Source organism: Melospiza melodia, chromosome 28 (assembly GCF_035770615.1).
Source record: "Melospiza melodia melodia isolate bMelMel2 chromosome 28, bMelMel2.pri, whole genome shotgun sequence".
Taxonomy (NCBI): domain Eukaryota; kingdom Metazoa; phylum Chordata; class Aves; order Passeriformes; family Passerellidae; genus Melospiza; species Melospiza melodia.
Genome location: NC_086221.1, coordinates 3,128,699 through 3,156,638, shown reverse-complemented (window position 1 = coordinate 3,156,638; position 27,940 = coordinate 3,128,699). Strand labels below are relative to the sequence as shown.

The 27,940-nt window shown below is 50.2% G+C and overlaps 1 protein-coding gene across 1 annotated transcript in view; it reads left to right on the top strand.

The window, feature by feature from the left end:
• Positions 1-27,940, top strand: part of LGR6 (leucine rich repeat containing G protein-coupled receptor 6) — a 173,140-nt gene that overhangs the window by 139,470 nt on the left and 5,730 nt on the right. Inside the window, exons 7-16 of the mRNA XM_063178014.1 lie at positions 2,970-3,038; positions 4,746-4,817; positions 6,527-6,598; positions 7,618-7,686; positions 8,680-8,751; positions 12,273-12,338; positions 14,734-14,805; positions 17,480-17,551; positions 18,602-18,727; positions 22,751-22,911. Coding sequence (XP_063034084.1) covers positions 2,970-3,038; positions 4,746-4,817; positions 6,527-6,598; positions 7,618-7,686; positions 8,680-8,751; positions 12,273-12,338; positions 14,734-14,805; positions 17,480-17,551; positions 18,602-18,727; positions 22,751-22,911 — 851 coding nt within the window. The remainder of the gene's footprint in view (positions 1-2,969; positions 3,039-4,745; positions 4,818-6,526; positions 6,599-7,617; positions 7,687-8,679; positions 8,752-12,272; positions 12,339-14,733; positions 14,806-17,479; positions 17,552-18,601; positions 18,728-22,750; positions 22,912-27,940) is intronic.

Sequence of the window (27,940 nt, the reverse complement as noted above, 5' to 3'; positions counted from 1 at the left end):
CTTGAAAGACCTCTACAGCTCTGTGGAATCTCCCTCTAATTTCAGGGAGTCACTGTAGGGTGAAATTTTTAAAGGTATTATGCACCTTATGTTCATAATTTGGGGCTGTCAGTTAACTTAGGCTGCTAATGCCTCTGATTTCAATCAGTGCAGGGATCTGGAGGTTAATCAGATTTGACTGATGCTTTGAAAGTTTCCATTGGGGTCCTGCCTGCACTTCCCATTTCTTGTTCACTTGGGAAATCCATTCCTGTATCTTCCTGAGCAGCAGAGATGTGTCATTACCAGTCCTGCCCCTGGTAACCAACCCTGTGCAGTGAGAGCCCTCAGCCAGGCCCTGATGGAACCTGGCAGTGCCACCTGCAGACACTGGCCAAGAGCACCCAAGCAGCTGATAGGGGGCTACAAGCCAAGAGTGAGGCTATCAGCAGCCATGTGTTGGGCTATTTATCCTTGAACAGATCAATTTGGGCTCAAACAGGGAAGTCTGAGGAAAAGCACTGATCTGCTTGGAGCAGGATGAGAACAGAGTGTGCCAGAGCAAGTTCAGGGAGAGGCAGAGCTCTCCTGCCTAATAGATGTGAGGAGGGGACATCACTCCTGGGACAGATACAGCAGCTTCAGGTGTGCTGGGACCCTGCCACCACTCTGCAGGGCTGGCACTGGGCAGGCAGAGCTCAGGGTCTCACCAGCCCTGTGCTCCTCCCCTGCTGAGTGCCAGCACTGCCAGCTATCAGACAGCAGGAGCCCTGGCTGGGTCCTGCAGGAGCAGATTCATCAGCTCAAATCTCTGCACAGAGTACCTGCACCCAGATCCCTGTGTAATAACTGAAGGAGGGAAAACTGCCCTCAGTGTCAGGGGACAAACCCTGCCACACCAGGAGCTGCCCCAGCACCTGGGCTTCTCAGGGAATCCAGCAGCAGGATCTGGTGTAGACCTTGTCAGAGCTAAACCTGACAAAATCCACCCACAACAACCTCGTTCCATATTTTTCTCTTGGGTTTGTGCCCTATCTTGTAATTGTGTGATAAGCATTCCCTAAGACATAAATCATATAAACTGGAAGTCCTGGAAGGACCTATTTGGAGAGGCTCTCTGGGTTGATTTCCTGTGTAAACACCTCCAGGGCAAAGCTGAGCTGGTGCCATGGAGTCGTTCCCAAGAGGGGCACTGGTAGTGAGAGAAGAGGTAAGAGACAAGGGGGCCAAGAGAGATCATAACATAATGACCAAGCCTGGGCCAGAGGATGAGAATTACAGGGTAATTGGGCAGCAGCCCATTGCTGTGTAAATGCTCAGTTATTTCTGTTCCATAAACCACAATCCAGGTTACATGGTAATTACTTTGAGGTTCATTAAGTGTAATTATACAGTAATCTCCAGGAGCCAGTAATCATGTTCCAAAGTATCTACCACTTAAAACTTGAGTGTCATGCAGGTAGGAAGCAGTCTCATGGCTTTCAGACTTCAGTGAATTGCAAAGTGGGATGGCCAGGACAGGGCCAAATGTTACTGTGACAGCTGAAATTGCCTTCCAAGGAGAAAGTTTGGCATGTTAGAGAAATGCTGCACACCCAAAGCCCAGCCAGTCTCCATGGGCCCCCTCCAGCCAACAGCAGGATTGGTGCCTTTGAAGGGCTGCCCCTCCCAGGTTGCCAGCTGTGGAGAGCCTGGTTCAAGCATGGCTTAAAGAAAGAGGCCATGAAGGTATACAGCTGATGGGAAAGTAAAAGGTAGCTGTAAAGCAGCAGTTCCCAGGCTTGATTTTGTAAATAACTAGGCTCTCAGACACCTTTTCTATAAACAGCAGGATTCTCAGACAGTCTTCTCATAACAGTCCTTGGCTGCTCTGGGAACAGATATGAAGGTTTTGAGAACTTTTCATATCACAGTGAGAACACTAATTTTGGTTTCAATAAACAACCACGGGTATTGTAAACAAAAGGAGGGGTTAGAGTTTTCTCTGTAACCTATCGTGAGCTCGGATTTTGCAATATGCATGAAGTTAATTAACACTATTATAAAGGGTGACTGATTTGATCAATAAATCGGAGTCGATGCTGATCAACAACAAGATGGGTCGTCTCCCTTCGCTTTCAACAGCCAGCGGTGCCCCAAAAGTCAAATAAATCCTTTTCCAGAGGTTAAGCCCATCCTTGGAGAACAAACACAACTCTTGAGATTTCATTCAGACTCAAATGTCTCTTTTAGTTGCCAAGTCAGGGTAGGTAAATTCTACACTTGTCATTACAACCAACAGAGTATATTTTATTTATTTTACTACACAGCAAATTAGAGAATGCTCAGCAGTGTCAGTACTTCTTGCACATCACTTCCAGTTTTGGCTCATAGATTCCAATGTGGGGTTGGCTCCAACCATCAGAAGGAGACCTAAGTCCTCCCACAGACTCCTCTTGCCGCTGTTCCCAGTCACAGCATTGTCCCAGTGGCAGGGACACTCAGTGTCCCCAAGATGGGGAATGAGCAATGTCCCCACTGGGGAATGGCCCCTGATCCCCTCTGCACCACAGAGAAGCCCTTCATGGGCCCCACACAACTGATGCTGCTCATGTTTCTTGTCCTTCAATCAACCCAATTTTGACCTGGAGAGCCAAGAAAAATTACTGAGAGCCAAAGGCCCAGGGCTGAGCTCCTGGGAGAAGGGGCCAGGGCCCTCAGGAGATGGGGAGCAGCTCTCCACTGCCCAGTGCTGGGCACAGGACACTTGGGAGGAGCCCCCTGGCACAACCATGGCTTGGTCTGGCTCTCACCTGGCAGTGCTCTGAGCAGGGAATGTTCCTGCTGCAATATTCCTGCTGCGGGAAAGGGTGAGATTGTGTTTCCAGGCAGTGGCTGGATCAGCATGGGAGGAAAAACCTGTCTCCCACGTTAAGGACCAAGTTCCCAGCTTCAAAGGTCAAGTCCCTACAGAAATGTTAATTAATGCTTTTCCCTTCTCTGTCTTTCAGGGATCTGAATTACAACGAGCTGCTGGAATTCCCCGGGGCTATCAGGACACTGGGCCGACTGCAGGAGCTGTGAGATTTTCCTTTTATTCCTTTTCAAACCCAATCCCTGTGGGAGAGTGACCAATAAAGCATCGGGTGTGCTCTGACTGGAGGAGAGCACTCAGTCCAGGCCTTTCTTCTCCTTTCCAGCCTTATCCACTGCCTCAAAGTTTATCCCCTCGATTTCCATCAGCCCTGCCCAGCTCCCCATCAGCCTCCACACCTCAAAGGGGAGTGGGATTCTGTGCCTGCCTTGGAGCAGGTTCCTCCTTCTGCTCCTCCCTCTCCTGTGGCATCTCAGGGGCTCAAATTCCAGCTGTTCTCTGGCTGCTTCTGATGTCCATTCCCTAGTTTGGGACCACAACCTGGACTTAAACTTGATATTGTGAGGCCACTGTTTCTGCAGGCATTGTGCCACCTCCTGTGCCACCACTGTGCCACCTCCTCTAATGCAAAGAAACTTAGGATAAATTTATAGGATAGCTCCCTTAGGATAAACTTATAATAGGGAATTACCAGTTTATGACCATTTTAGTGGGTAGCTCTCCTTCCTCTAACGGGTCAGCCTGGGAGACACTAAAAATAAGAAAGCATCCCAGTTATCACCCACAAAGGTAGAAGCCCCAGGGTGGGGTGAGTGATGTGGATCCACAGTTCCTGTGTCACACTGGTGGGACAAAAGCAGCTGCTCTCATGTTTCTGGGAGCCTTGGAGTAAAAATCTGACACTACTTTTTTCTTTACTGGAAGAATTCTCATGAGATTTCTGTGTTCAGCCCAATATCATCATTACCCTCACCTTCAAAATGAGAATAAGATCTTTAATCCCCTCCAATATGGCTTTTTAAATGCCTTCACTAAAGAAGAGGCAAATTCCAAATAGTCATCAACTAATCACCTCCTCTGGGATAAACAACTTGGGCATCACCCAGATCTTGGTCCAAGTCCTGGACAGACACAGCAGCCTGTGACTGCCTTTGCTGTACAGGAGGTCAGACTGTGCCCACAGAGCTCTCTTCTGCTGAACAAGTTTGCTGATAGAAATTTTCACAGAATTCACAGAATCACTGGGTTGGAAGAGACCTTAAAAATCATCGAGTCCAACCCAGCCCCAGCACCTCAACTCAACCCTGGCACCCAGTGCCAAATCCAGGCTTTATTAAACACCCCCAGGGATGGGGACTCCACCACCTCCCCAGGCAGCCATTACATAATTTTATCACTCTTCTTGTAAAAAACTTTTTCCTGATATCCAACCTAAATTTCCCTTGGTGCAGCTTGAGATTGTGTCCTCTGGTTCTGTCAGTTGGTTCTCAAGCTTAACCAAAAATATCCCAGCTACAAATCCTTTAAAGTCACAAGGGCTGATAATTCCTGGCACACTCTGGTTGGCAGCTGTGGGGCTGTTATGGAAATCATCCACAAAAATTGTAGTTCCTGGTGGATAGAAAATGTTGTATTTGCTTGTTTTTGTTTCCTGACCTGTAAAGTGTTAAACCTGAAGTCCTTGTACCCTTGGTGGGGTTGGTGGAGTCACATATGGAACCCTCACAGAGTAAATGCAGCAGATTTTGCCCTGCCAAACCACAGACCTTGTTCACCTGCTGGGATGATGCTGCACCTGGGAAGGAGCCTATATCTCCTATTTGATTGTTATTCTGAAGGCTCTCTGGCTTTAAAAGTGTTGAGAAAAGAATGTTAATTTAATTAATATCAAGATATTTGTTTCTCCCAACAGTGGTTTTCACAACAACAACATCAAAGCTATTCCAGAGAACGCATTCGTTGGGAATCCCCTCCTCCAAACAATGTAAGAAAATTAAATAATGTTTCCTACATCTTTACATTGCCCAGAAAGGAGCATTTCCTGCTGTCTTTAGTTGGGATTTCTGACAAATGACAACAATCTGGTATTTGCTATCCATGTGCCAAAGCAGGCTGAAATTGCTGCTTCTGGGCTCCTCCTCAGAACTGCTGTGGGTTCTCCTTTCAGAGGACAGTGTTGCCTCTGAACACAACCTCAGCAAAGCTGGTGAGAGAGAAGTAATGGCCATGGGAGTGAGGGGATGATTCTCTCCCCCTCAGGAAGACAAGAGATCAGTCCCAAGCTCAGGATCTTTGAGGCCCTTGGGTGCTGTGGGATGTGAAGTTTGGGCATCCTCAAGGCTGAGGATTTCCCTGCAGCTGACATTTGCTGATAGCAAGGGAGGAACAAAACACAGGTGGTCTGCATGGAAACCACCTAAGCGCTGGCTGACATCTGCTGCTGTTTATTCCTTGTGCTCAGAAAGCTGCTGGCCAGCTCCAGCAGCAGCCACACGTGTCAGAGAGCTGGGACTGCAGATCCCTGTGTGTCTGCCCAGACCTGGGACACAAAGCTCTGCAGATAAACACACCCAGCTGTCAGGTCATGTCTGCTCTGACCCAGGCACAGTTAGGGATTTTTGGATACTTCTCTGAACCACACAGATCTTGAAAATCATGTGACAAAAGCTCTGCTTGTCCAAACTGGACTTAAATTATAGAAATACCAATATCTGGGAAGCCATGGTGACACTGGGTGAAACCATTCAGTTCTCCAGCCAGAGCCACCAGCCTCATCCCATCTGCTTGGGCAGCATCCACAGGGTGATGATGAGCATCTCCCAGAGTGTTCATCTCCCCATTGCATCTGCCCATCTAAAGCCTTCCACTGTTGTGACCATGTTCACAGGGGTCTGAGGATGAGGGAAGAGATGAGGATCTGACTCCATGTTTCAGAAGGCTGATTTATTATTTTATGATATATATTACATTAAAACTATACTAAAAGAATAGAAGAAAGGATTTCATCAGAAGGCTAGCTCAGAATAGAAAAAGAAAGAATGATAACAAACGTTTGTGTCTCAGACAGAGTCCGAGCCAGCTGACTGTGATTGGCCATTAATTAGAAACAACCCCATGAAACCAATCACAGATGCACCTGTTGCATTCCACAGCAGCAGATAATCATTGTTTACATTTTGTCCCTGAGGTCTCTCAGCTTCTCAGGAGGAAAAATCCTAAGGAAAGGATTTTTCATAAAAGATGTCTGTGACACAAAGTTAGTGGGGAGGAAGTGCTTCTTGTAGGAGGTCACCCAACTCCTCCCGCATCTCACTGGGTCCTAGAAGAGGTCACTGCACTGACTGTGACAAGTGGGAAAGGAGCTGGTGCTCTGTGTGACACCACAGGACGTGACACCAGTTCAAGGTGTTTGTTTCTCAGTAGGACTGAAGAAGGGTTTTACACCTTTCCAGCCCATCTGGTTCAGCAGGACCCCAAAGGGGCCATTCAGAGCATCAGGAGACCTCAGTTGTAGCAATGTCCAGCCAAAAGAGGCCATGGAAGAACCTGTGTTTATCTGGGAGCAAGAATTCCTCACAGCCCAGCTGCACCTCCTGCATGGCTTGCTGCTGGTGGCTCTGGGGCTCTTGACCTGTAACAGGACCTTCTCTTTGTGTGCAGCAGACTCTGACCTGTTCCTCTTTCCCATTGCAGCCATTTTTATGACAATCCCATCCAGTTTGTTGGACAGTCTGCTTTCCAGTACCTGCCAAAACTCCACACTCTGTAAGTTCACCAAGCCCATTCCCAGAGAGGTAACACCCAAGCCCTGTGTACTGGGCACCTTTGTGGCCTCCTCCCTCCCTTTTTCCAAGCCCCTGTGCCAACAGAGGACCATGAAACCTCTTTCTTGTCCAACCCCAAAGGTTATTCTAAGGAACAGACACTGCAGATGCTTTCTTCTGAGGAAGGTTAATTTTGAAAGGGCATTTTGGAGCCAGCCACTAATTCCTCCTCCCCACACAGCTGACAGGCACTGGGGCTTTCCAGGGTCTCCACAGCTGTGCCAGGAGCAGCAAAGTGCCATACACAAGTGCCACAGCTTTTTCTGCTGCTGCAAAATTGCCCAAACAGAAGGACACTGAAGTCATCTGCCTTTCTCCACAAGATGGAGAAGTGGAGGAACACGTCCCAGCACCATGGCACAAATGATGTTACAGGGCAGCTGGCAGTGGCACTGCCTCCTTCACAGGTCTGGCCCTGTCCCTGCTCTGGGGCCACCAGCACAGGCTGGGCACCACCTGAACCACAGCAGCTGCCCCACTCTGGCAGTTCAGCCAACCTGTTGTGGCACAGCACTAAAAATACTGAGGCAGAGGCAACCTCATAAATCTCTATTTATAAGCCTCACCCAAGACATAAAATAAATCATTCAAATAGCCCTGCATTCTTTAGATCCAAATGCATAGACCCAGGGAGGCTTGGGTGGGATGCCCTGCTTACATTCCCCATGGTAATTGTTTGGGGTTTTTTTTATTTAATTTGGGTAGAGATGGTGCCAAGAATGTCAGTGGCTGGGAGAGGCTTGGAGCTTGCCAAGCCTCCCTGCATGGAAGCCCCAGCTCCATCCTGCTGTATCCACACAGTGTCTGCTCCAGCCACAGGGACACGCTGGGGCTGGGCCCTGATCCCATCTGGGTGTGAGGAGCAGATTTGCCACCCTGGCTGGTGGGTCTGGAGGCCTGAGCAGCTGCAGGTGCCTCCAGGTGCTCTGCCCACCTCACTGCAGCCTCGTTTCTCCGCAGGTCCCTCAATGGAGCCACGGACATCAGGGAGTTCCCAGACCTCAAAGGCACCACCAGCCTAGAAGTTTTGTGAGTGGCACCTCTCTCCCTCTTACCCTGCTAGCTGTGCTCTTCCTCCTCCAAGGTGCTCCAGGCTGTTTCAGTGAGGACAACTTTCCCAGTGCTGTGCAGTGTTCAGCTCTGCCTCTCCCTGGTCGCTCACCCTTCTGCTTCGTTTCACCCCTGTGGCTCCTGAACCAGCTTTCCTCCCTGTGAGTGGCTCTCTCGGGACTCTTGAGTGTGCTCCAGCCTTTTTTTTTCATTTGTTTGTTTGTTTTTTCTTTCCTCCCCTCCTGCACCTGTGAGTGCAGTGCTTCTGCTGCACCCCAGTGTCTCTGCCCATACTGGAACCAGCACCATATTGCAGTTCAGAAACATCTGCCACCCAGGCTGGGGCTCCTGCAGCTGCTCTGGTCCCCTCCTCGTGTCCCCAGGGCCTTGGAGGACACACTGCACCTGGCCACACATGGTTCTGCTCTCTTGGACACTATCCCCATGCTGAGCCCAAACTGGAGCACCCCTGGCAGGGTGTGGCCTGGCCCTGCCATGTCTTGGGGACACAGGGACCATCCATCCATCCATCCATCCATCCATCCATCCATCCATCCATCCATCCATCCATCCATCCATCCATCCATCCATCCATCCCTCACACACAGCTTCTGAGCAGTCCTGGCTCCAGGCGTGTCCAGCCTGGACAGAGGGAGCAGGGGTGGCAGAGAATGCTACAGAGGCCACTGCCACCTGCCCCCAGCAAGGCCACGGACAGCTGTGAATTCAGTACTCAGCAGTGGCCCAGAACTCTTCATGGAATGGCCCAGAGCTCTTCACATTCACCTTAGCCCGGTCCAGCAGCAGTGCCTCTTTCCAAAGCTGCCAGGCAGGGTTTTATCCTCTCCATGTATTTTATTGCCCTACTGACATTGTCTCTCCTGCCACTATCTGGGGCTGGGCTTTGGGGTCACAGAGTGTGTGTGCTGACTGCCAGCAACAGCATTTCTTCTCTCTCCTCCATCCCTGCAGGACCCTGACCCGGGCAGGAATCCATTTCCTCCCCAGAAGGATGTGCCAGCAGCTGCCCAGCCTCCGAGTCCTGTGAGTAACCCGTGCCTCTGCCTGCCTGGTCCTTACAAAGTGCCCTCAGGAACTGGGCTTTCCTTTTGTCCAGCTCAGGGAAAGGGCCAGCTGTGGGAGACCCTCCTGTGGTTCTTGCTCCCATCGTTTTTCCATGCAGAAATCTCCACCTTCTCCATCACTGCTTTGAGCTCTTGCTCGTTCTTGCCCTTGCTGCTCCATCCCAGGTGCTGCTCTGGTCCCAGGGCTGCACCAGCACCTCCTCCTTGCCCTGCACCTTGCAGGGGGAGTAGACAGAGAACAAAAGCAGATGGGTGAGGATGGCCACAGCCCTTCACAGCTCCTCTCACCCCAAACACAAGGGGGAAATCACCTTCACCCTCTGCCCCAGCTTTGGCTTATTGCAGCTGGAGCTGCAGCAAGTGCCATCACCTGGAGGAAGGATCCTGTTCATATCCCAGGAGGGATCAGGTCTGACCTGATGGGGACCTGTGAGGCCACAAGGCCTCATTTCCTCACCTGGGGCAGCACAGCCAGGTCAGGGTTTTGCTTGGTCTCTGTTTCTTTGGCTCTGCCTGCTTAGCCAGGCACTGAACGATGCTGAGGGGTCATCTCTCTCCTTTAGCCTGGTACATGATGAAATCAACATCTCAGAAAGGTTCTGCATCATCTCAGGAATCACATCCCTGGTTCCTGAGATCCTCAACTATGTTTGCAGTGAAAGACATCCTCAGGAAATGAGTCATGAGCCAGATTTATACAAGTTTGCAGCCTTAGGGCAACAACAGGCTTGCCTCTCATCAGTCTTTATACAAGCAAGCTGAAAAAGAAAACAAGTTTGTTCCAGGAAAGCAACAGGAGTGAATTCTTGATCACAGAAATTGGAAACAAGAGTAAAACATAAAAATAAAAGAAGACAATTTGTAACTTAGGAGATTAGAGGCTTTTGGTTCCAGATGTCCCTGTAGGGAAGATCTCCCATCTTTAGACATCTGGACCAATTCAATGGATGAGTTGCTATGAAAGTGCAGCCTTTGGGCTGGCCCAGGCTCTGGGTCCCAGAGCTCTGTTTATGTTTGCTGTTATCAGACTGCAAACCCTCACAGCAGAGCCTGTTCCTTGTGCCTGCCCCCACCACCCTGTGGGACAGTTTTATTGGGACACACCACCTTGTTCCTTGCCCCTTGTTGCTCTTCCCTAGTGAACATTCCTGACATTAACTGCATTGCTTTTGGGTTTGGAAAGAGAGCGTGAGGGCCAATGTTTTTGCATGTTCAGATCTCTCTTGCCTTTGAAATGCCTCACCCCTGTCCCCACAGAGCCAGAGCTGCTCCCTGCAGGTCTCTGGGCAGCCACAGGAGCTGTGGCTGTGACACCTCTGGCCATAGATGGCACAGGTACAGCTGCATTTGCAGGTGTGGATTCTCTGCAAGGACCCTGCACAGGGACTGTGGAGCCACTGCAGGGGCAGAGGGTCACAGCCATCCTGGGATGCCCCACACAGGCAGGGCAGCCTTGGGCATCAACCTGGCATCATCTTGCTGCTTCTATCCGGAGCTCCTGCTCAGGGCACAGATTTTGTGCAATCGTGAGGTGGAAGGGACCCACAAGGATCATTGAGTCCAGCTCAGAACGCCCCAACAATCCCACCCTGGGCCTGACAGAGTAGTCCAAATGCTCCTTGGGCTCTGAAGATTTGTCTTTCTCCTCAAGCAGAAATAGGTGACACTGCCCCGAGCAGAGCTGAAGTCCCTTGGTGCCATCAGCACCTTCATCCTGGTGTGCTCCCAACAGAGCAGGAGTGACTGAGGCTGCTCTGTTTGTAGATTCTGGGCTGCACCTGGTTACCCTCAGTCTGGAGGAGCCAGAAAAACTCCTGGGGCTGGTTCTCCCCATCACTGTTAGCTACGCTGCAGCCCTGTCAAGCCCAATGCATTGTCACAGTGACTGAAGCTAAGGATTTTCTCCATCCTGGGTGACAGCCTCCAGAGCCAAGCACAAACCTTTTGCTTGCTTTTCCCTCCCTCCTCCTCTCCACCATGGAAAAATGGTGGTGAGTGGGTTGGCAAAAAAAAAATAATTGAAATATTTGAGGAGCAATCTATTGGCAGAAAGATGGAAACTGAGTTTGGAAAGTCGGCCGAGAAACCACATACAAAACTTTACCCTGGGGTAAATTTCCCTTGAACAACCACAAATCCAGTCTCTGCTGGTGGGGAAAGAGCTGGATTTAAACATTGCTCCTTCCTCAGTCTGTTTCAGCTTCAATAAATTCTCATTAAGCTGTGCCAGGGTGGGTTTTCCTCTGACTATCAAGCCACTCTGGATGCTGACAGGACACTGAGCCATGAACCAGTGGCAAGAGGAGTTCGCTGCAAACTGCTTTCGAATGACAGCACTTGAAAAAACAAGGACCAGGGGTTGCCAAAGTCTGTAATGTCCTGAACCAAATCCCTGCCAATGGCACAACCCCTTCCCTGACCCTGGGACAAAGCCAGGAAAGGCTGAATGGGGAGCAGGCAATGGGCAGTGGAGTTGCTGTGCCAGGAGGGAGCTGGTCAAATCCTCCAGGCACATCTGCAGCTTGTGCAAGCTCTGGCACATACATCTCTGTGCTGTGCCCATGGAAAGCAGGGCTGGGCATGGCAGAAGTGACACAGGAGGGTTTCTGTCAACCCACGACACTTTCCCAGCTGATTTGAGGCTGGGGAGGACAAGCCCACCCCAGCTGTACCAGCAGCTCCATCAGCCTACAGGCTGGGCAGGGAGCTGGGCTGGGGGTGGGTGAGTGGGGAAATCACAAGGCAACCCTCACCTTGCACAGAAATCATAGGGCAACCTTTACCCTGCACAGAAATTATAGGACAATTCTCACCTTGCACAGAAATCATGGAGCAATCCTCACGCTGCACAGAAATCATGGGGCAACCTTCACCCTCCACAGAAATTGTGTTAGTGTTCACAGGGGTCCCAGGATGAGGGAAGAGAAGAGGATCTGACTCCATGTTGCAGAAGGCTTGATTTAATATTTTATGATATATATTATATTAAAACTATACTAAAAGAATAGAAGAAAGGATTTCCTCAGAAGGCTAGCTAAGAATAGAAAAAGAAGGAATGAATAACAAAGGCTTGTGGCTCAGACAGAGAGTCTGAGCCAGCTGACTGTGATTGGCCATTAATTACAAACAACCACATGAGACCACAGATGCACCTGTTGCATTCCACAGCAGCAGATAATCATTGTTTGCATTTTGTCCCTGAGGCCTCTCAGCTTCTCAGGAGGAAAAACCCTAAGGAAAGGATTTTTCATAAAAGATGTCTGTGACAAGAAATGATGGGGCAGCCCTCACCTTGCACAGAGACACCCAGAGCCAGCAGCAGCTGCAGGGAGCAGATCCCACTCTCTGGGTTACCAAAAGTGGAGCTGTGCAGGATGAAGTGAGGTCACCTCGTTCTCAGCAGTACCTGCCTTGCAAGGGAGGGCTCAGGGGCTCTGGCTTTTGGCGTCCCAACATTCCTGTGCTGTCCTTTCCCTGCAGAGAGCTGTCACACAACCAAATTGAGGAGCTGCCCAGTTTCCACCGGTGCCAGCAGCTGGAGGAGCTGTGAGTATGGAAATGTCCTTGTTTGTGCTGTGCTCTGGGGAAAAGGGCTGCTTTGAGGAGAGGGGTGGTTCCCACCCACAGAACTCCCAAGCACTGGGGAAGTTGGGCATTGTAACTCACTGTTTGGAGTGCAAATGGACCAGAGCTCCACTGTTGGGATCTTTAGCTTGTCACAGCGACCCCGAGAAAAGTTCAAAAGTCTCTTTTCCCAGGCTGGTGCTCAAAGAAGGAGTCAGAGCTCTTCATTTCTCGGTCTCAAGGTTGTTTATTGCATCTTATCTATAAAATATTTTCTCCTGCCCTGCTGAGGTCCGTCCAGCAGGACAGTTCCAGGCACTCTGCCTGCCCCCAGGGCAGTGTTGTGCCTTTACACTAAAATCTACATCTACAATGTTTACAATTACTTCCCAATACCTATCACCTATGTTAGACAGTGAGCTTCTACTCTAAACCAATCTGTAAGTGCCAACATCACAGCAGAAGATGGAGGCCAAGAAGAAGGAGAAAGACTGGGCACACCCAGATTCCTCCATCTTGCCCCCTGAACCCCCATTCTAAAAACCCCAAAATCTACTTTGCCACCTTGTGATAACTTCACTAATATTCTACCTAAACTATTGTGGGTGGCAGATCTTCATCTAAGGTTGGTAATTTGCTCAAACCCACAGGTGTTTTGGGCTCTGTGCCAGGGTCTCTGAGCCCCCTGGCAGGGGTCCTGGCCATCCTGGACAGCCAGAGGGATGTCCTGGATTCCCACACTCCACTCTGCCCCTGTGCACGTACAGAATAAAAATACATCCCCTGTGCACACACAGAATAAATAAAAATACATCCCCTGTGCACAGGAGCTTAATTCAGGCCCTGTCAGAGGTCCCAGCCACTTCAAACAGAAATGGGATGTGACAACACCGAATTCCCTTCTCTAACTCCAGCCCTGCTATGAGCTAATCAAAAATGGGTTTATGTCCACCATAAACATCTTCTGCTCCAAGGAGGGGTCCATGCCATGGGCACAAAGCAGATTTTGTCCACCCTGCCCAGGGCCAGCCCCTCCTCAGTTCAGGGGGATTCCTTCCTCAGCTCTGGAACTGGGTCCTCTCCAGGCCCCAGGAGGCACTGCTGCTGCTCTGAGACAAAGTTATTCACACTCAGCTCAAAATGTGGCTCTACACTTCAAATAAAGCACAAGTTCTTGGCCTTTTTGAGAAAAACTCTTAAAAAAACCAATCAAGATAGACTCCATGATTTTTCACAGAATTCTGCTACCTGGAAGAACACATGTATGGGAGCAGCATCCCCATTAAAACCCCACAGCAGAGGTTGTCCCTGCTCTCTGTAGCACCTTAGCCTGGATAGTCAGAGCAGCTCATCCAGCCTCAGCAAACTGCACATTAGAACACTGTGAAACTACATGGAAATGAGAGCACACAGCCCCTGCTGCTTTTTGTGGCAGCTGTGAGAGCACCCCCAGGAAAACGTTTGAAAAAAATAAAAAGTACACCAAAAAAAGACAAATGTTCAAAATTTCAAACCTGTAGTTTCACATATTCTGCCCGAGTTCCTTCTTACAAAATTTTACAATATGCCAAATTCAGACTTGACATTAATATAGAATCACATTAAATCCCAGTTTTTGGCTAGTGAAGTCAAATAGATTATACCTATGTATTTCTAAAAAGATTAATATCAAATTAGTATTAAATATTAAGTATTAATATTAAAATTAATTTTTTTTTCTTATTAAGGGACCAAAATGAGGTTTTGGTCAGGATACAGGATGTCTCCTGAGGATGTGGGGAGTGTGTAGGTCAGTCACAGATTCTGTGTGAACTCTCACCCTGTTTTTTCCCCTTCCCAGGGGATGAAGAAGCTGGAAAGGGGATGTGCAGGGCTGAGGCACTTCATGTGCAGATGTGGACAGTGGCTTCTACAAGACATCAAGAGAATTCCTCATGAAACACTGAGATACCTTCAGCCCTCAAACCTTCATCCTCCCCCAGGCAAAGGGCAGCACCCCATGGTCCTTCCTGAAGGGTCACACAGAGCTGCTTGCTGACCACTGGCTCCAAGCTCCCAGCTTTTCCTCTGGAAAAAGCAGTCTGGAGGCTTAGGGCAGAGCAGAGTGGGAAACCAGTGTGGGTTTGGGGTTAACAGGGCACCTTTGGCCACTGCACATCAACTGAGTCATGATGGCATCAAAAGCAGAGGCTGTCTGAGCCCTGGCGCTGCTGTAGGAGAGAATGGCTTTTCCACATTTTCCTGCTCATCCTGTTCAGCTCCTGAAATCAGAGTAGGTCTCCCAAGCACTGCAACTTCCACAGTGACAGTGCTGCCCTGGACAAAGATCTCCATCACTGCCTTCAGCTCTCTTCTCAAACCAGTCTCTGTTTTCCAGGGGTCTCCAGCACAACAAGATCCAGGAGATCAGAGCAGACACCTTTGTGCAGCTGCTGGCCCTGCGCTCCATGCAAGTATTGCCTGCCAGGGAGCAGCTGGGGCTGTGCTGGGGAGGGGGCTGTGAGCCCAGGGGGGCTGGGGGAGCTCCCAGCCTGCCCCTGTCTCTGCTGGGAGGATTTTCTGTTGAGTCCCTCTGTAGGAGCATCAGGGGGTAGGATGGTGGGGATGGATGGAGAGGAGAGATCTCTGCAGCCAGGGCTGGGAACTTGTGGGTTATTGCAAAGGGCCTGGGTGCAGGGCCCTGCTGGGAGCTGCCAGCCACAGCTGGAGCAGGGCTGAGAGAAGAGAGGGGGAGAGAGGATGAGAGGGTGAGAGAGTAAAAGAGAGTAAAAGAGTAAGAGAGTGAGGTTCCCATTTCAATACCATAAATCTTCTTCTGTGCTGAATATTCTAATTCTCACTAACCAATCTAGTACAAGATACAAATCCTATAGCATTTATACACAGTCTACAAGAATCATTACATTACCACACTGTGTTACATTTTAAACCCTAAAACTCCTCTTTGGGCCCCTTCTGCCAAGCTGGCAGGGTCTGCTCTGACCCTTGGGCCTGTCTGCAAGCAGAGGGTGTTGTTCCATCAAAAGGGGATCACCTTCAGTGGCCACACCATTGTTTTCCAGTTGTTCAGTAACTGAGGGATCTCAAAGCTTGCTTTCATTTCAATCTCACTTACAGTTTCCATATTCTCAAAATCTTTTGCCAGGCAATCATACTTATAAGGCTTTCCTGTTTCATCCTCCCCAACATCCCTCTTCCATTCCTCCTTAGGAAGGAGGAGGGCACAAACCATCCTTTGGCTTCCCCTGTGCCTGCAGATCCCCCTCCTTACCTGCCCCCTCGTGCCCACACCCCACACACTGCCAAGGCAGAGCCCACATCACAGACAGGCTCCTGAATGCCAGGAGAAACCCAGGGCAGTTCCTGAGCGCCCCTGAGCTCCAGCACTCCTGTCCTACACAGGCAGGTTCTGGGCCACGCACTCCTGGAACACCCATCCTGTTTGGTTTGAAACTCCTCAGCAGTTTGTGTTCCACAGGTGCACCCAAGCACCTCCCACACACACAGAGTCCCCTCCCAGGTGCCAGGCAAGGCCCTGAAGGGCACCCCTGGCTCTGTGCCATCTAGGAAGAGCCCTGACAGTCTTTATTTGCTGTTCTGTTAGGAAGTGAGCTAAATCCCACCAAACCTGCTCCCATGGTGCAGCAATGTGAGTGCCATTTAACAGTTCCTGGGATCCCCTGAGTGTCACAGACACCGAGGTTACACCTGAGGTGTGGCAGGTGACACTGCAGACACCCAGGGAACCTGAGCAGGCTGCCCCAGCCCAGTCACACACACAGAGAAAGCTCTGGCAGCTTTGGGTGTGTTCTGGTCCCTGGGAAAGGATCCATCCCACCCAATGTCACACACCTGAGCAGGTGTCTCGGCTCCCTTGGAGCTGGAGAGATGAAGTTTGGCCTGTAGCCAGCCTTAGGGCAAGAAATGTGTCCCAGTTTGCTGGTTCCCTCTGCCCTGCCTACAGAGGGAGTGGAGCTGTCTCACTTGGATGGAGGCAGAGCTTTCTGAGGGGACTCAGTGAACCCAAAGCATCTGTGCATGGCAGGAGACATTCCAAACTCAGCTTCCCCAGAGCCCTGGGCTGTCAGGGTTCCTGCTGCTGATTCCTCACCTTCTGGGGCTCAGGCTGGGCTCTCCCTGGTGGCTCCCCTGTCAGGGGAGACCCTTCTGGAGTGGTTTTGTGTCAGGAAAGAGAGATGCAGTGGATTGCTTCAGTCTTCAGGTTCCTGTTTATTATTAGCTTATTTAAAGTTTTGCACGCTGTCCATATCAGGCTCAGCACACTGGAAAAGCACCACAAAAATGGCCAACAATCTCTTGTTACAAGGTCTTTTAAAGCTAAACTATCCAATTAAGAACTGACACCTGAATTATTTTCCCTTTTAGCCCAACAACTGATCCCAAAGAGCCCCCAATGCAGACTTTTCTGCCCAATTACAAAATGCCACCCAAACCTATGAAGAAGGAGGAAGAAGAAGCATGAAGAAGAAACCCAGGACAACACCCTGTGCCCTCCATCTTGCTTCCATCCACAACACACTAAAAATCCCAAAACGTCAAACCTCAATTTCTCACTAAGTGATACAGCTACGCTACTCTCTAAAATCTATTTCACACTTTTGTTGATTCTAGTTTTTCTTGAAGTTTAGGAAACTTTCTCAATGGATGAGGGTCACAGTCAGTGCTCCCCTGGGGGTCAGGGCACCCCAGAGCAGACACAGAAATATTCCCAATGTGCTCTGGGTTTCCACACTGGCCCTGTCTGCCTGTGCCCCACCCAGCACTGTGACTGCACTGGGGATGCTCTGGCACTAAGGCATGACCTGTTTGGCATGTTGGCAAAAGACTCCCAAATTTGCAGAAATTAAGCCAGGAAAGAACATTTTTCATGGATCCTTTCCTATTGGTCTCAGCAGAGGAGCTCCTGCAAGGCAAACTCTTGTGCCCTCTGTTGGAAACCATCCAGACACAACCCCAGACTTGTCTGTGGGGAGCTGCAATGGGACAGAAATTGCTGCTGACCAAGGGGCTACAGATCCCACATGTGCTCCCACCAGGGCCTTTGTCAGCAGCTTCACTGCCCTGCTCTGCTCTCTTCTTACTGCTGTGTCCTTGCCTTGCAGAGACCTGAGCTGGAATTCCATCCAGTTTATTCACCCAGAAGCCTTTGTGACCCTGCACTCCCTCACCAAGCTGTAAGTTGCAGGGATGTTTCTGTCACCAGGGATGGGGGGTATCTGAGCACCTCAGACTCACTCCCTGGGCTACCAGAACACCTGGGATTGAGATGTTGGATGACTGATGTGTTGAGGTTCATGTCTCAGCACTGATGTGGACACAACAAATCCCAAGGTTTCCTATTAATACTATTAACAAAGGGATGATGAAGTGCAGGAGGGGCCGTCTCCAAGATGCTCTCATCCTGAACACTAAACCTCTATTTCCTGATGCTTCCATAGATGCCTTTAAGGAAGATCAACAGGATGGGCTGTTTCTGCAAGAGTCACTGCAGACCATCTGTGCTGGCTCTGGAGGGCCCCAGTTCTCAGCCCCTGTGACAGTGTTCACAGGGGTTCTTGGATGAGGGAAGAGACAGGAATGTTGACTCCATGTTCAGAAGGCTTGATTTATTATTTTATGAGATATATATTACATTATAATTATACTAAAATGAATAGAAGGAAAGGTTTCCTCTCACAAGGTTAGCTAAGAATAGAATAGAAAAGAATTAATACAAAAGGCAGCTCTCTCAGACTCTGTCTGAGATTGCTCGGCCTTTGATTGGCCATTAATTATAAACATCTAAGATGGGCTAATCACAGATGGACTTGTTGCATTCTACAGCAGCAGACAACCAGTTTACATTTTCTTGCTGAAACTTCTCAGCTTCAGCAGGAAAAATCCTAAGAAAGGATTTTCACAAAAAGATGTCTGCAACAAGGCCCCTCTCTAAAACCCTTGGGTATTTGATGGGCTGGGACCTGCAGCTACTCCTGACCCACAGTGGAATGAGATGTGTGGGGCACAGATGTGCACAGGGAGGGAGATGCCACCCAGAGCTGCCAGCATGGCCACCAACCCCAGCCCTGCAGTGTTTATCTCCAGAGCTCCTGGCCTCAGAGCAGCACCAGCCTCATTTCAGCATCACATCAAGGGAGAAACTGAGGCAGTGCCCTCTGCTTGGCTGAGAGACCCCTGGCAGCAGAGCCCTGACCATGCTCTCCCTCTCTGCTCTCCCCTCACAGGGACCTGACTGACAACCAGCTGGCCACGCTGCCCCTGGATGGTTTGGCTGGACTGACCCACCTGAAGCTCCAGGGCAACCCAGCTCTCTCTGAGCCCTTCAGCAAGGAGAGCTTCCCCAAAATGAGGTACTTGAGGTGTTGGCTCTTTCCCTTCTGGGCTGTGTTTGCTCACAGCACTCAGCCTCCTGCTCTCCTGGCCCATCTCCTGCTGTCCCCACACTTCCAGGCCCATGGGTTGAGGAGGATCCATCTGCTGCTCGCACAGCTCATCTTGAATCTGTTCCATGGGAGAGCAGTGATGTGCTCCCAGGCCACCACCCCCACCCCAAACACACACACACAAGTGGAAAACGTGGAGCAGACCCAGCTCAGGGCTCCTCTCAATGGAAAACATTCCCAGAAGCAGTCCTACCTAATGACATCCAGGTTTTCTTCCATAAACTCTGCTTGTGTGGCCGTGTCTTGTCTGTTACGGATTAATGAGGAGCCTGGAGGAGTCAGGCTGATGAAGAAGAGGCTGCAGAAGGCTCAGAGCAGAGGGCTGTGCTGCAGGCTCAGACTTTCAGACCCTCCTTGGCTCCTGGGTCCCAGTGTGGCACCTGCCTTTGGGCTGAGACACCCAGGGTCCAGGGAGCACAGATTCCTCCCAGATGAAGTCATCTCGTGCTTGGGTGTCCCAGGGAGTTCCCTTCAAGCCAAGAATGCCTGAGCTGATGCTCCCACTCATCCAGGATGGGTTCCCAAAGCTGGAGCTTCTCCAGGTTACACACAGGGCTGGGGTCACTGCACCAACACAGGGATTAAAGCTCAGGCCTGAGGAGGAGTGTGGAGCTCTCCCTTCAGCTGCCTCTGCAGTGCAGGGCTCTCTCCTTCTGACATTTTTATTCGTGGCTAGGAAATGCTGCATGACTGGTTCCCAAATGGCAGGGGGTTCCAGAAGCTTTTGGAGGGTTTTCTACACCCAAGATCACACAACAATAGAATGGTGTGAGTTGGACAGAAACATTAAAGCTCATCCTGTTCCACCCCCTACTGTGGCAGGGACACCTTCCACCATCCCAGGTTGATCCAAGCTCTGTCCAGCCTGGCCTTGGACAGTTCCAGGGATCCAGGGGCAGCCACAGCTTCTCTGGGCACCTGTGCCAGGAATTTTTTCTCAATATCCCATCAAACCCTGTCCTTTCCAGTAGGAAATGACGATTCCTTGTCCTGTCCCTCCAAACCCTTCTCCAAAGTTCCTCTCCAGCTTTCTTCACACAGCCACAGAACCAGAGAATCATTAATGTTGGAAAATACCTCTGAGATCATCGAGTCCAACCTGTGACCTGTCCCCACCTCGTCACCAGCCCAGAGCACTCAGTGCCACCTCCAGTTGTTCCCTGAACACCTCCCAGGATGAGGACTCCACCACCTCCCTGGGCAGCCCCTTCCAATGCCTGACAAGCCCTTCCTTGAAGGAATTCCTCCTGATTCCAACATGAGTCTCATCTGGTGTAGTTTGAGGCCATTTTCTCTCTCCCTGCAGTGCCCAGAGAAGAGACCAATCCCCACCTTGTTACAAATCATCAGTTGTAAGGAGTGATAAGGTTGCTGCTGATGGGGGAGAGCTTCATTTTCTCCAGGCTGAGCCCCCTCAGCCACTCTCCATATGATTTACCCTCCAGACCCTTCCCCAGCTCCATTTCCCTTTCCTGACTGCAGCCCCTCCATGTCTTCCTTGGAGTGAGAATCGGGCACAGGACTGAAGCTGCACCTTCACAAGTGCTGAGCTCCTTTAGGCACTGCCAGGGGCTCTGAGCTCTCCCTGGAGCCTTCTCTTGGCCAGGTGAGCACCCCCAGCTCTCCCAGCCTGGCTCCAGAGGGGCTCCAGCCCTGGAGCAGCTCCGTGGTCTCCTCTGGACCTGCTCCAAGAGTCAGTCCCTTGTGCAGGGTGGGTCAAGTTCAGCACTTCCAGGGTGTTTCTCCTCTAAATTAGTTCCATTCACATCTCTTGAGCTGATTTGTGTTTGCAGCAGAGAAACTGAGCCTGCAGCAGTGCTTCAGTGAACCATGCCAGGCAATGGAGCCATTAACATTCCCCAAATTTGGGGTGCTGCCATTAAGCAGCCTTCCTCTTGGGGCATGTCTGCAGGAGTCATCTGGGAGCAGTTCTGAGCCTTGCTGGGAGGAGCTGCACCTCCCTACCACCTTTCAATAATAGGATCTAATTTGGAGCTTATAACAGGAAACAAGTTGTATACAGAATTTCCAGACCCTCCCGGGGCTCGGCCAGAAATGTTTGGGAACATAAAACAAAAGCATATTTTTAGAATATAGAGTTTTACCATATTTACTGATCTTGTCAGAGGACCTTAATTGTCTGAAAAACCTGGGGTTCCTTTGCCTTCATCAGCAGTCTCCCTGACTTGCAGCAAAGCCAAAAATGCAGCTGCTGACAGACAGGCTGGTATTGCATCCAGATGATGCTCAGCTGCTGCTGAATTAACCTTCTAATACATACTATAATTAGCAACTATCAATTCAACTTTTGAGTAGAAATCAGACATTTTTAAATAACTTGCTTCACTTGGGAGACCTGAGAATTCCCTGCCTGAGCTGGGACTCCTGGAAGTGGAGTTTGAAGGTGCCCTCAACAGCAAGCAAGGGGAGCTTTGCTCTAGGGAAGCTTCTCCCCTTGAAGGAGGGAAAGGATGCCTGGGAAAACATGGCCTTGGGGTAAAAATTGAAGATCATTTCTCTCCATTGCATGTTGGAGAGAGGGGCTAGTTTATTCTGAGGAGAACAGCAGAAGGGTTTTTAGGAATGTGGTGGTTTAGGAATGGTATTCTCCAATTTAGTGTTCCTGCTAAAACCGTGCACCGCTCGCTCCTCCCCAACTGGAGGCACAAAAGGCCAAGATCATGGGTTGAGATAAGAATAATTTACTGGAAACAGCAATGAGATAAGACACAAACACTAACAGCAACAATATTAATAACAAAAAGTATAAGAAAAGAAAGTTATTTACATGGAAAGCCCCCAAAAACAAACAAATGCCAGATGGCTCCTCCACCACATTTTCTCCTTTCCCCCTAGCCCCCAGCAATGAGTGAAATGGTACAGAATAACCTCTGGGTCCTGGCCATGCTCCCTCACACCTCCTGCAAAAATTAACCCTGTTCTGGCTGGAACCAGGACAAGGAACTATCTGGGAACTGTAGAGCAGTTTCCAAACCTGGTGTTTGACAACATTCTATTGACTGACAGTTCCTTAAGCATCAAAAGTGGTGCAGAGACACCATGGGCTGCCCTGGGTCCACCAAAGCAAAGTCCCTCTCCACTGTAACCATCAGCACACAGACCAGCTTTTGTCATGTCAGCAGCACAGGTACCAAAACTGGAATGATACAGATAACATCAGCATGGCTGCTGCACAGAAATTCGTGAAGTGTTCCATGGTTTTTTGACTCATCTGGTTAGAGCACGGTGCTAACAGCACCAACAATGTGGATGTGATCCCTGTAGGGCCCATTCACTTCAGAGCTGCTCATGATGACCCTTGTGGGTCTCTTCTGGCCCAGAATATTTTGTGACTCTGTATAGATGAGTTTCATCTTTGAACAACTGAAGGAACTAAGCAAAAAGTCCAAAGCAATGGAGAGTCAGGCCATGGAGGGGACATGTGGGGTGCGGAGGTTCAGGGTCATTACACCATAACCAATATGATCCAGTGAAGCCAAATTTATTACCCCTAAAACACTATATTTATAATAAATCTCTACTGCCCACGTGTCTCTAGCTAATACGATTGGTTAATCCTAGCTGTTCATGTGTCTAAATTAGAATGCTGATTGGATCAGCTAATTTTTCATGCATCTTGCTGTGGTCGTCTGGCTCACCCATGGCTCACTTTTTTCTTACTTTCCCAAGCTTGCTGACAAACTTGCTGAGTCCTGATGACTCCTCTTCTTGTATCTCTTTCAAGGATATACAGACCCTATTTCTGAATATGTCCATTATTCATTGTTTGTGCACGTGTCCATTGTCCATTAGCACAAGCAGGCTGGATTGTGCATCAGCTGCATATGGCCATTGTCTGGCAAGAACTCCTCAATCTGCAAAAAACTCTCAACAGGGACACACCTTAAAGTTCTGCTTTCCTCTGTGCAGAGTCCTGGAGGTGCCCTATGCCTACCAGTGCTGTGCCTATGGGAGCTGCAGCAGCTTCTTCAGGGTGTCCAGCCAGTGGGAGGCAGAAGACATGGCCCCTGAGGAGGAGGATCCCCACAAGAGGACCTTGGAGTTGTTCCCAGGCCACGGTGACAACCACTGTGAGTAGACAGCCTGCATGGGGATCAGCCTGGGCAGGGCTGAGGGCTGGGGTGCCATCCTGCCTCTGCAGGGCTGGTGCCACTCTCAGAGGTGACACTGCCTCAGGGAGGGCAGGCTGAGCCTTCTGCAGCACAGGGGGCCCATTGCTTGGAGCAGGCTCCTTTGGTGACCCTGAGTGGGACAAAGAGTAGGTCTGGCACATCCAAACCTTCTTCAGCACAGGGGGCCCATTGCTTGGAGCAGGCTCCATTTCTTGACCCTGTGTGAGAGAAAGAGTAGGTCTGGCACATCCAAACCTTCACAATGGAGCCAAAGGACCTGCAGCCCCCACACCTTGGGCATGTTTGTCATTTCAGCCTTGCTGGCCATGGAGGGAGGCTGCTCAAGGCACTGGGTGGTGGCTGAGGCTACCTGGGACAACTGGGCTTGGTCATCTTGGTCATTAGGCTTCTGGGCAATGTGGAGCCTTTGGCAGGACATCAATCTTTGTTCTTGCATCATCTAGAGGAAGGACCTGGGATTAATCTGAGTAAGAGAATGAACTCAAAGACCTGGAACATCCCTCTGACTGGAGGCAGAGAGAGCTGTCATCTCTCTCTTGGGTGTTACAGCCAAGGCCAGGGTTAGGTGTGACAACAGGACATGCTTGGGGCACACAGCACAGGGACTGACCAAGGGAAGGGAAGGAAAGCTCCATGGCTGAACAGCACTTTCTGTCCAGGAATCTATTTATTCTGTGCTCCAAAGTGCAGCTCTGCTCAGACTGCCTGAGGCCAGTTCAGGAGCCAGCAGAGTCCAAGGCACCTCTGCACTCCCAGCCCCACAGCACAGCAGCAGCTCCAGCACCAGGCTGGTGTGACCCCTCTGCAAGAGAATCTCAGAATAGCATAAAGGAAAACATGAACCCCTTTGCTTCCTCTGTAACTGCTGGAGAGTGCAAACATTTCAGAGCACAGCCTGGATGCTAATTCTATTTATATATTTGTGTAAATACAATGCACTTCCGAGGCCTCTTGAGACATCCTGCAGGCAAATCCACGTGGTAGCTGGAGAGTGAGAGAGGGCTGTGCCCTGCAGAGCCCTGACCCACCTGATCCAGGAGCTCTGGAGCTCTGGGCATCCAGCCCTGCTGCCCTGCACAGCCTGGGCAGGCAGGACTGCATCTGAGGCACAGCCAGACCCAGAGCTGCTGGACACTGCTGTCAGGAAAATTAACCACAAACACCAGGGGTTTATGTCCAAAGGGAGACAGAGGAGTCCTTTGACTTTATTTGAATAAAGGGAGAGGCCATGGGGCATTCCCCTGGGATCTCTCAGATTTTTAGAGGACGCAGCCTCCTTTTTATCCCAATTTCCCAGCTGCATTTCCCTTCTCTCTTTCCCCATTTCTGAGGTACTTGAAAGTACTTGAGGTACTTCAGACTTCCCAAAACACCTGATACCGAAGATTTCCCTCCAATGTACAACCCCCCCTTTTAATTTTTAATTCTTATGGAATTTAGGGGTTTTTCTTCCCCATTGTTTCTTTCATCTTTCAATGCCTAATTTCATTTATCAGCAAACCTGAAGTTTATTTGTAAAAGCAAATATCTTTTTCCATTCATCAATCAGTGGAATCCTTCCCATTGCTTCTTTTATCTACCAGCAGACCCACAGCTCGTTTGTAAAGACAAATCTGCTGTTCCTCTCATTGTGTTCTGGGCAGGATGACCAAGACACTTTGTGACAGAGCCAGCAAGGGACCCCCCAAGCCCTGTGCTGCTGCTCCTGCACTGATCCTTCCTGACAATGACCTTTAGACATGCACAGAGCGCAGCCAGAGGGCAGCCAATGTGATTCCTGCTGGCATTTGTGGCTCCAGGAAGCATGTTAGACTTGGTGGTAACACTGGCCAGACAGCACAGAGGAGTCATGTTTCAGTCATTGCTGCAGGATTTCATCTGAGCCAGGTCACTTTTTCCATCATTAATGCAGCCCATACTGTGGCAGTCCTAGAGCAGATAGTTGTGGGGTTTGCCCAGCAAATTATGGCATTTGTGGGAAGATCTTGTTTGTGACAAGGGGCCACAGAGCTGCTTTTGCTCGGTCTTTGATGTGCCAAAGGATGCTCTCACCTGGCCCTGTCAGCAGAGCAGAACCTACCCCAGGCCTCCAGGCCAGTCCCAGCACCAGGAGGGGAATGCTGACTGATTCCTGACTGATTCTGAGATGTGCCAAATGAGGATATTTACAGCTCATAAAGACTCCTATTTTCAGATGTTAAAGCATTGGATCTGTTTTGGAATATCAAAGCACAGAGGTGCAAATTTGAAATGCACAGGAACACCATTCCTTGTGATGTGCAGCTTTTGCAGATGACTCTGCAGACCTCCAGCAGCAGGGTCTGCTCTTGATGATATGGGGTTTGTGGTATTGCTGTTTTGCTTAATTAATCATGGCTTTATTTCTGTTCCCTGTGCTTCCTTTCTGATGGCCACTGATGGCATTTAGCTGGGTTATATGAACCTTGTAACACTTCCTCATTAAAGAGGAAAAAAGCTCCCAAACATTCCTTTCATGCAAGAGGGAAAGTGGTCAGCTGGAGAGAAAATACCTCAGGGTTGTGTGGCAGCAGGTCCAGCCAGGCTTGTCAGGGCACTCAGGATGCTGTGGGAGAGCTTGGAGAGGGACAGGGAACGTTTCCAGAGAGCTCTGTCCTCTCAGCCTTGTGCATTGCTTCCCAAGTGAGGGAAGAGGTTCCCAGAACCTCAGGCTGGGCAGTGCAAGGCAGCTCGTCCCAGGCAGCCATGCAGGGACAGGAAAAGGCTCCAGTGCCCTGCCCTGCCCTGCCTGGATGTGGCTCCTACAGCCTCTCCTGCTCCATCCCATCCCCATCCCATCCTACAGCCTCTCCTGCTCCATCCCATCCCCATCCCAGCCAAGCCCAGCCCTGAGGGAGCCCCTGACCCCAGACCCAGAGCACAGGTGGTGCCACAGACCCCAGCTCTTCCCCATCCCCCCAGGGCCCTGGGTGCTGGGAACTCCCCCTCAGCACCTGAGTGTGTCCATTCTCATATGAGTAACACCCACCTGGGGCCCAAACTAGAGTGGTCAGTGCACATCTCACCATTCAAACTGTTTGTCACCTTGCCAAAATGGATAGTTAAGGTCTCATTTCCAGCACTTTCAATGTTTGGGATATCATTGAATTCTAGAATGGTTTGGGAAGAACCTTGAAGCTCTTCTTGTTGCCCCCGTGTCATGGCAGGGACACCTTCCACTGTTCCAGGTGGCTCCAAGCCCTGTCCAACCTGGCCTTGGGCACTGCCAGGGATCCAGGGGCAGCCACAGCTGCTCTCCAGCTCTCTTGGCACCCCTTTAGACACTGGAAGGATCCCTAAATGCTGGGGCCTTCTCTTGTCTAGGCTGGGCAATCCCAATTGTCTCAGCCTCTGGATTACAGCTGGCAGTGTTTAGCAGACATCCCCTGCACCAAGTCTGCCTCTGTGGCTGACCAGGAACCCAAGGATGGCTCAGGGACCTGCCCCCAGCACAGCCCCCAGCAGCTCCCAGTGGTGCTGCAGAGGAGGGCAGCAAAAGTGCCCTGGGGCACTTCCATCACCATCCCAGCACCTCCCTTGGGGACCTCTGGTCTGAGGAGAGGAGGGGGATGAATTCACTTACAGCATGTGTTTGCAATGATGGAACAAAGCTGTGGGAAGGGAGAAGGGAGCACATTGTGTGATATCCTGGGCAGCGGGACACTGCTCCCCCAGCCCAGCACCTCCAGCAGCCTCTGAAGTTAGAACTGAGTTAATGTTAGAATGAACTTCTGCAGCCACCTGCTGTAGGAGCACCAGGGATGGGAAAGTTGGGATGGACGGAGATGAGAGATCTCTGCAGCCAGGGCTGGGAACTTGTGGGTTATTGCAAAGGGCCTGGGTGCAGGGCCCTGCTGGGAGCTGCCAGCCACAGCTGGGGCAGGACTGAGAGAGGAGAGGGGCAGAGAGGATGAGAGGGTAAGGGAGTAAAAAGGTGAGAAAGTGAGGTTCCTGTTGCAATACCATAAATCTTCTTCTGTGCTGAATATTCTAATTCTCACTAACCAATCTAGTACAAGATACAAATCCTACAGCATTTATACACAGCCTATAAGAATCATTACATTACCACACTGTGTTACATTTTAAACCCTAAAAACTCCTCTTTGGGCCCCTTCTGCCAAGCTGTAGGGTCTGCTCTGACCCTTGGGCCTGTCTGCAAGCAGAGGGTGTTGTTCCATCAAAAGGGGATCACCTTCAGCTGGCCACACCATTGTTTTCCAGTTGTTCAGTAACTGAGGTATCTCAAAGTTTGCTTTCATTTCAATCTCACTTATAGTTTCTATGTTCCCAAAATCTTTTGCCAGGCAATCATATTTATAGGGCTTTCCTGTTTCATCTTCCCCAACAACCTGCAAACCCTGCAGGGTCCTCAGAGATACACCTCTACTTCTGCCATTCAAAAAGCTACTCCAGACCCCAAAGAGGATCTGCCCAGGCCTCTTGCAGCCACCCTCACACCGAGGAGAGGGCAGGGCCCTGCCAGCTATGGGGCTGCCCTGGCTGAGACAGACAGCACTGAGCAGGGAATGAGCAGGCAGCACTAAGGGGAAAAGCATTCAGCCCAGTGTTTTCTGTTCCACCCCTTCCTCAGCAATTCTGCTCCTCTTCCTCTCACTTGACTTTTGGTACAGGCAGCTCCTTTCTCATGGAAAGGGCACTACTGGCAAAGAGGCTTTTCTCATAAGACCTCAGAAAGTGAAGGCACCTCAGCAAAATTCAAATAAATAACAGCTTCTTCAAAATCAATGCAGCCTGCCTTGCTGGGACACAACAGCCATTTTCCTTTCTCACAGCTCCCAGGCTGGAGAGGCACTGGTTTCGAGCAGACAGAGGTACATTTTTCACTTTGAATCCCACTGTGCTGACTAAGGATTGCTCTGTAATTCCCAGCAGGCTCAGTAATCCAGGCAAAACAAGAGATCATCCTTCACTTCAGGAAAATGTT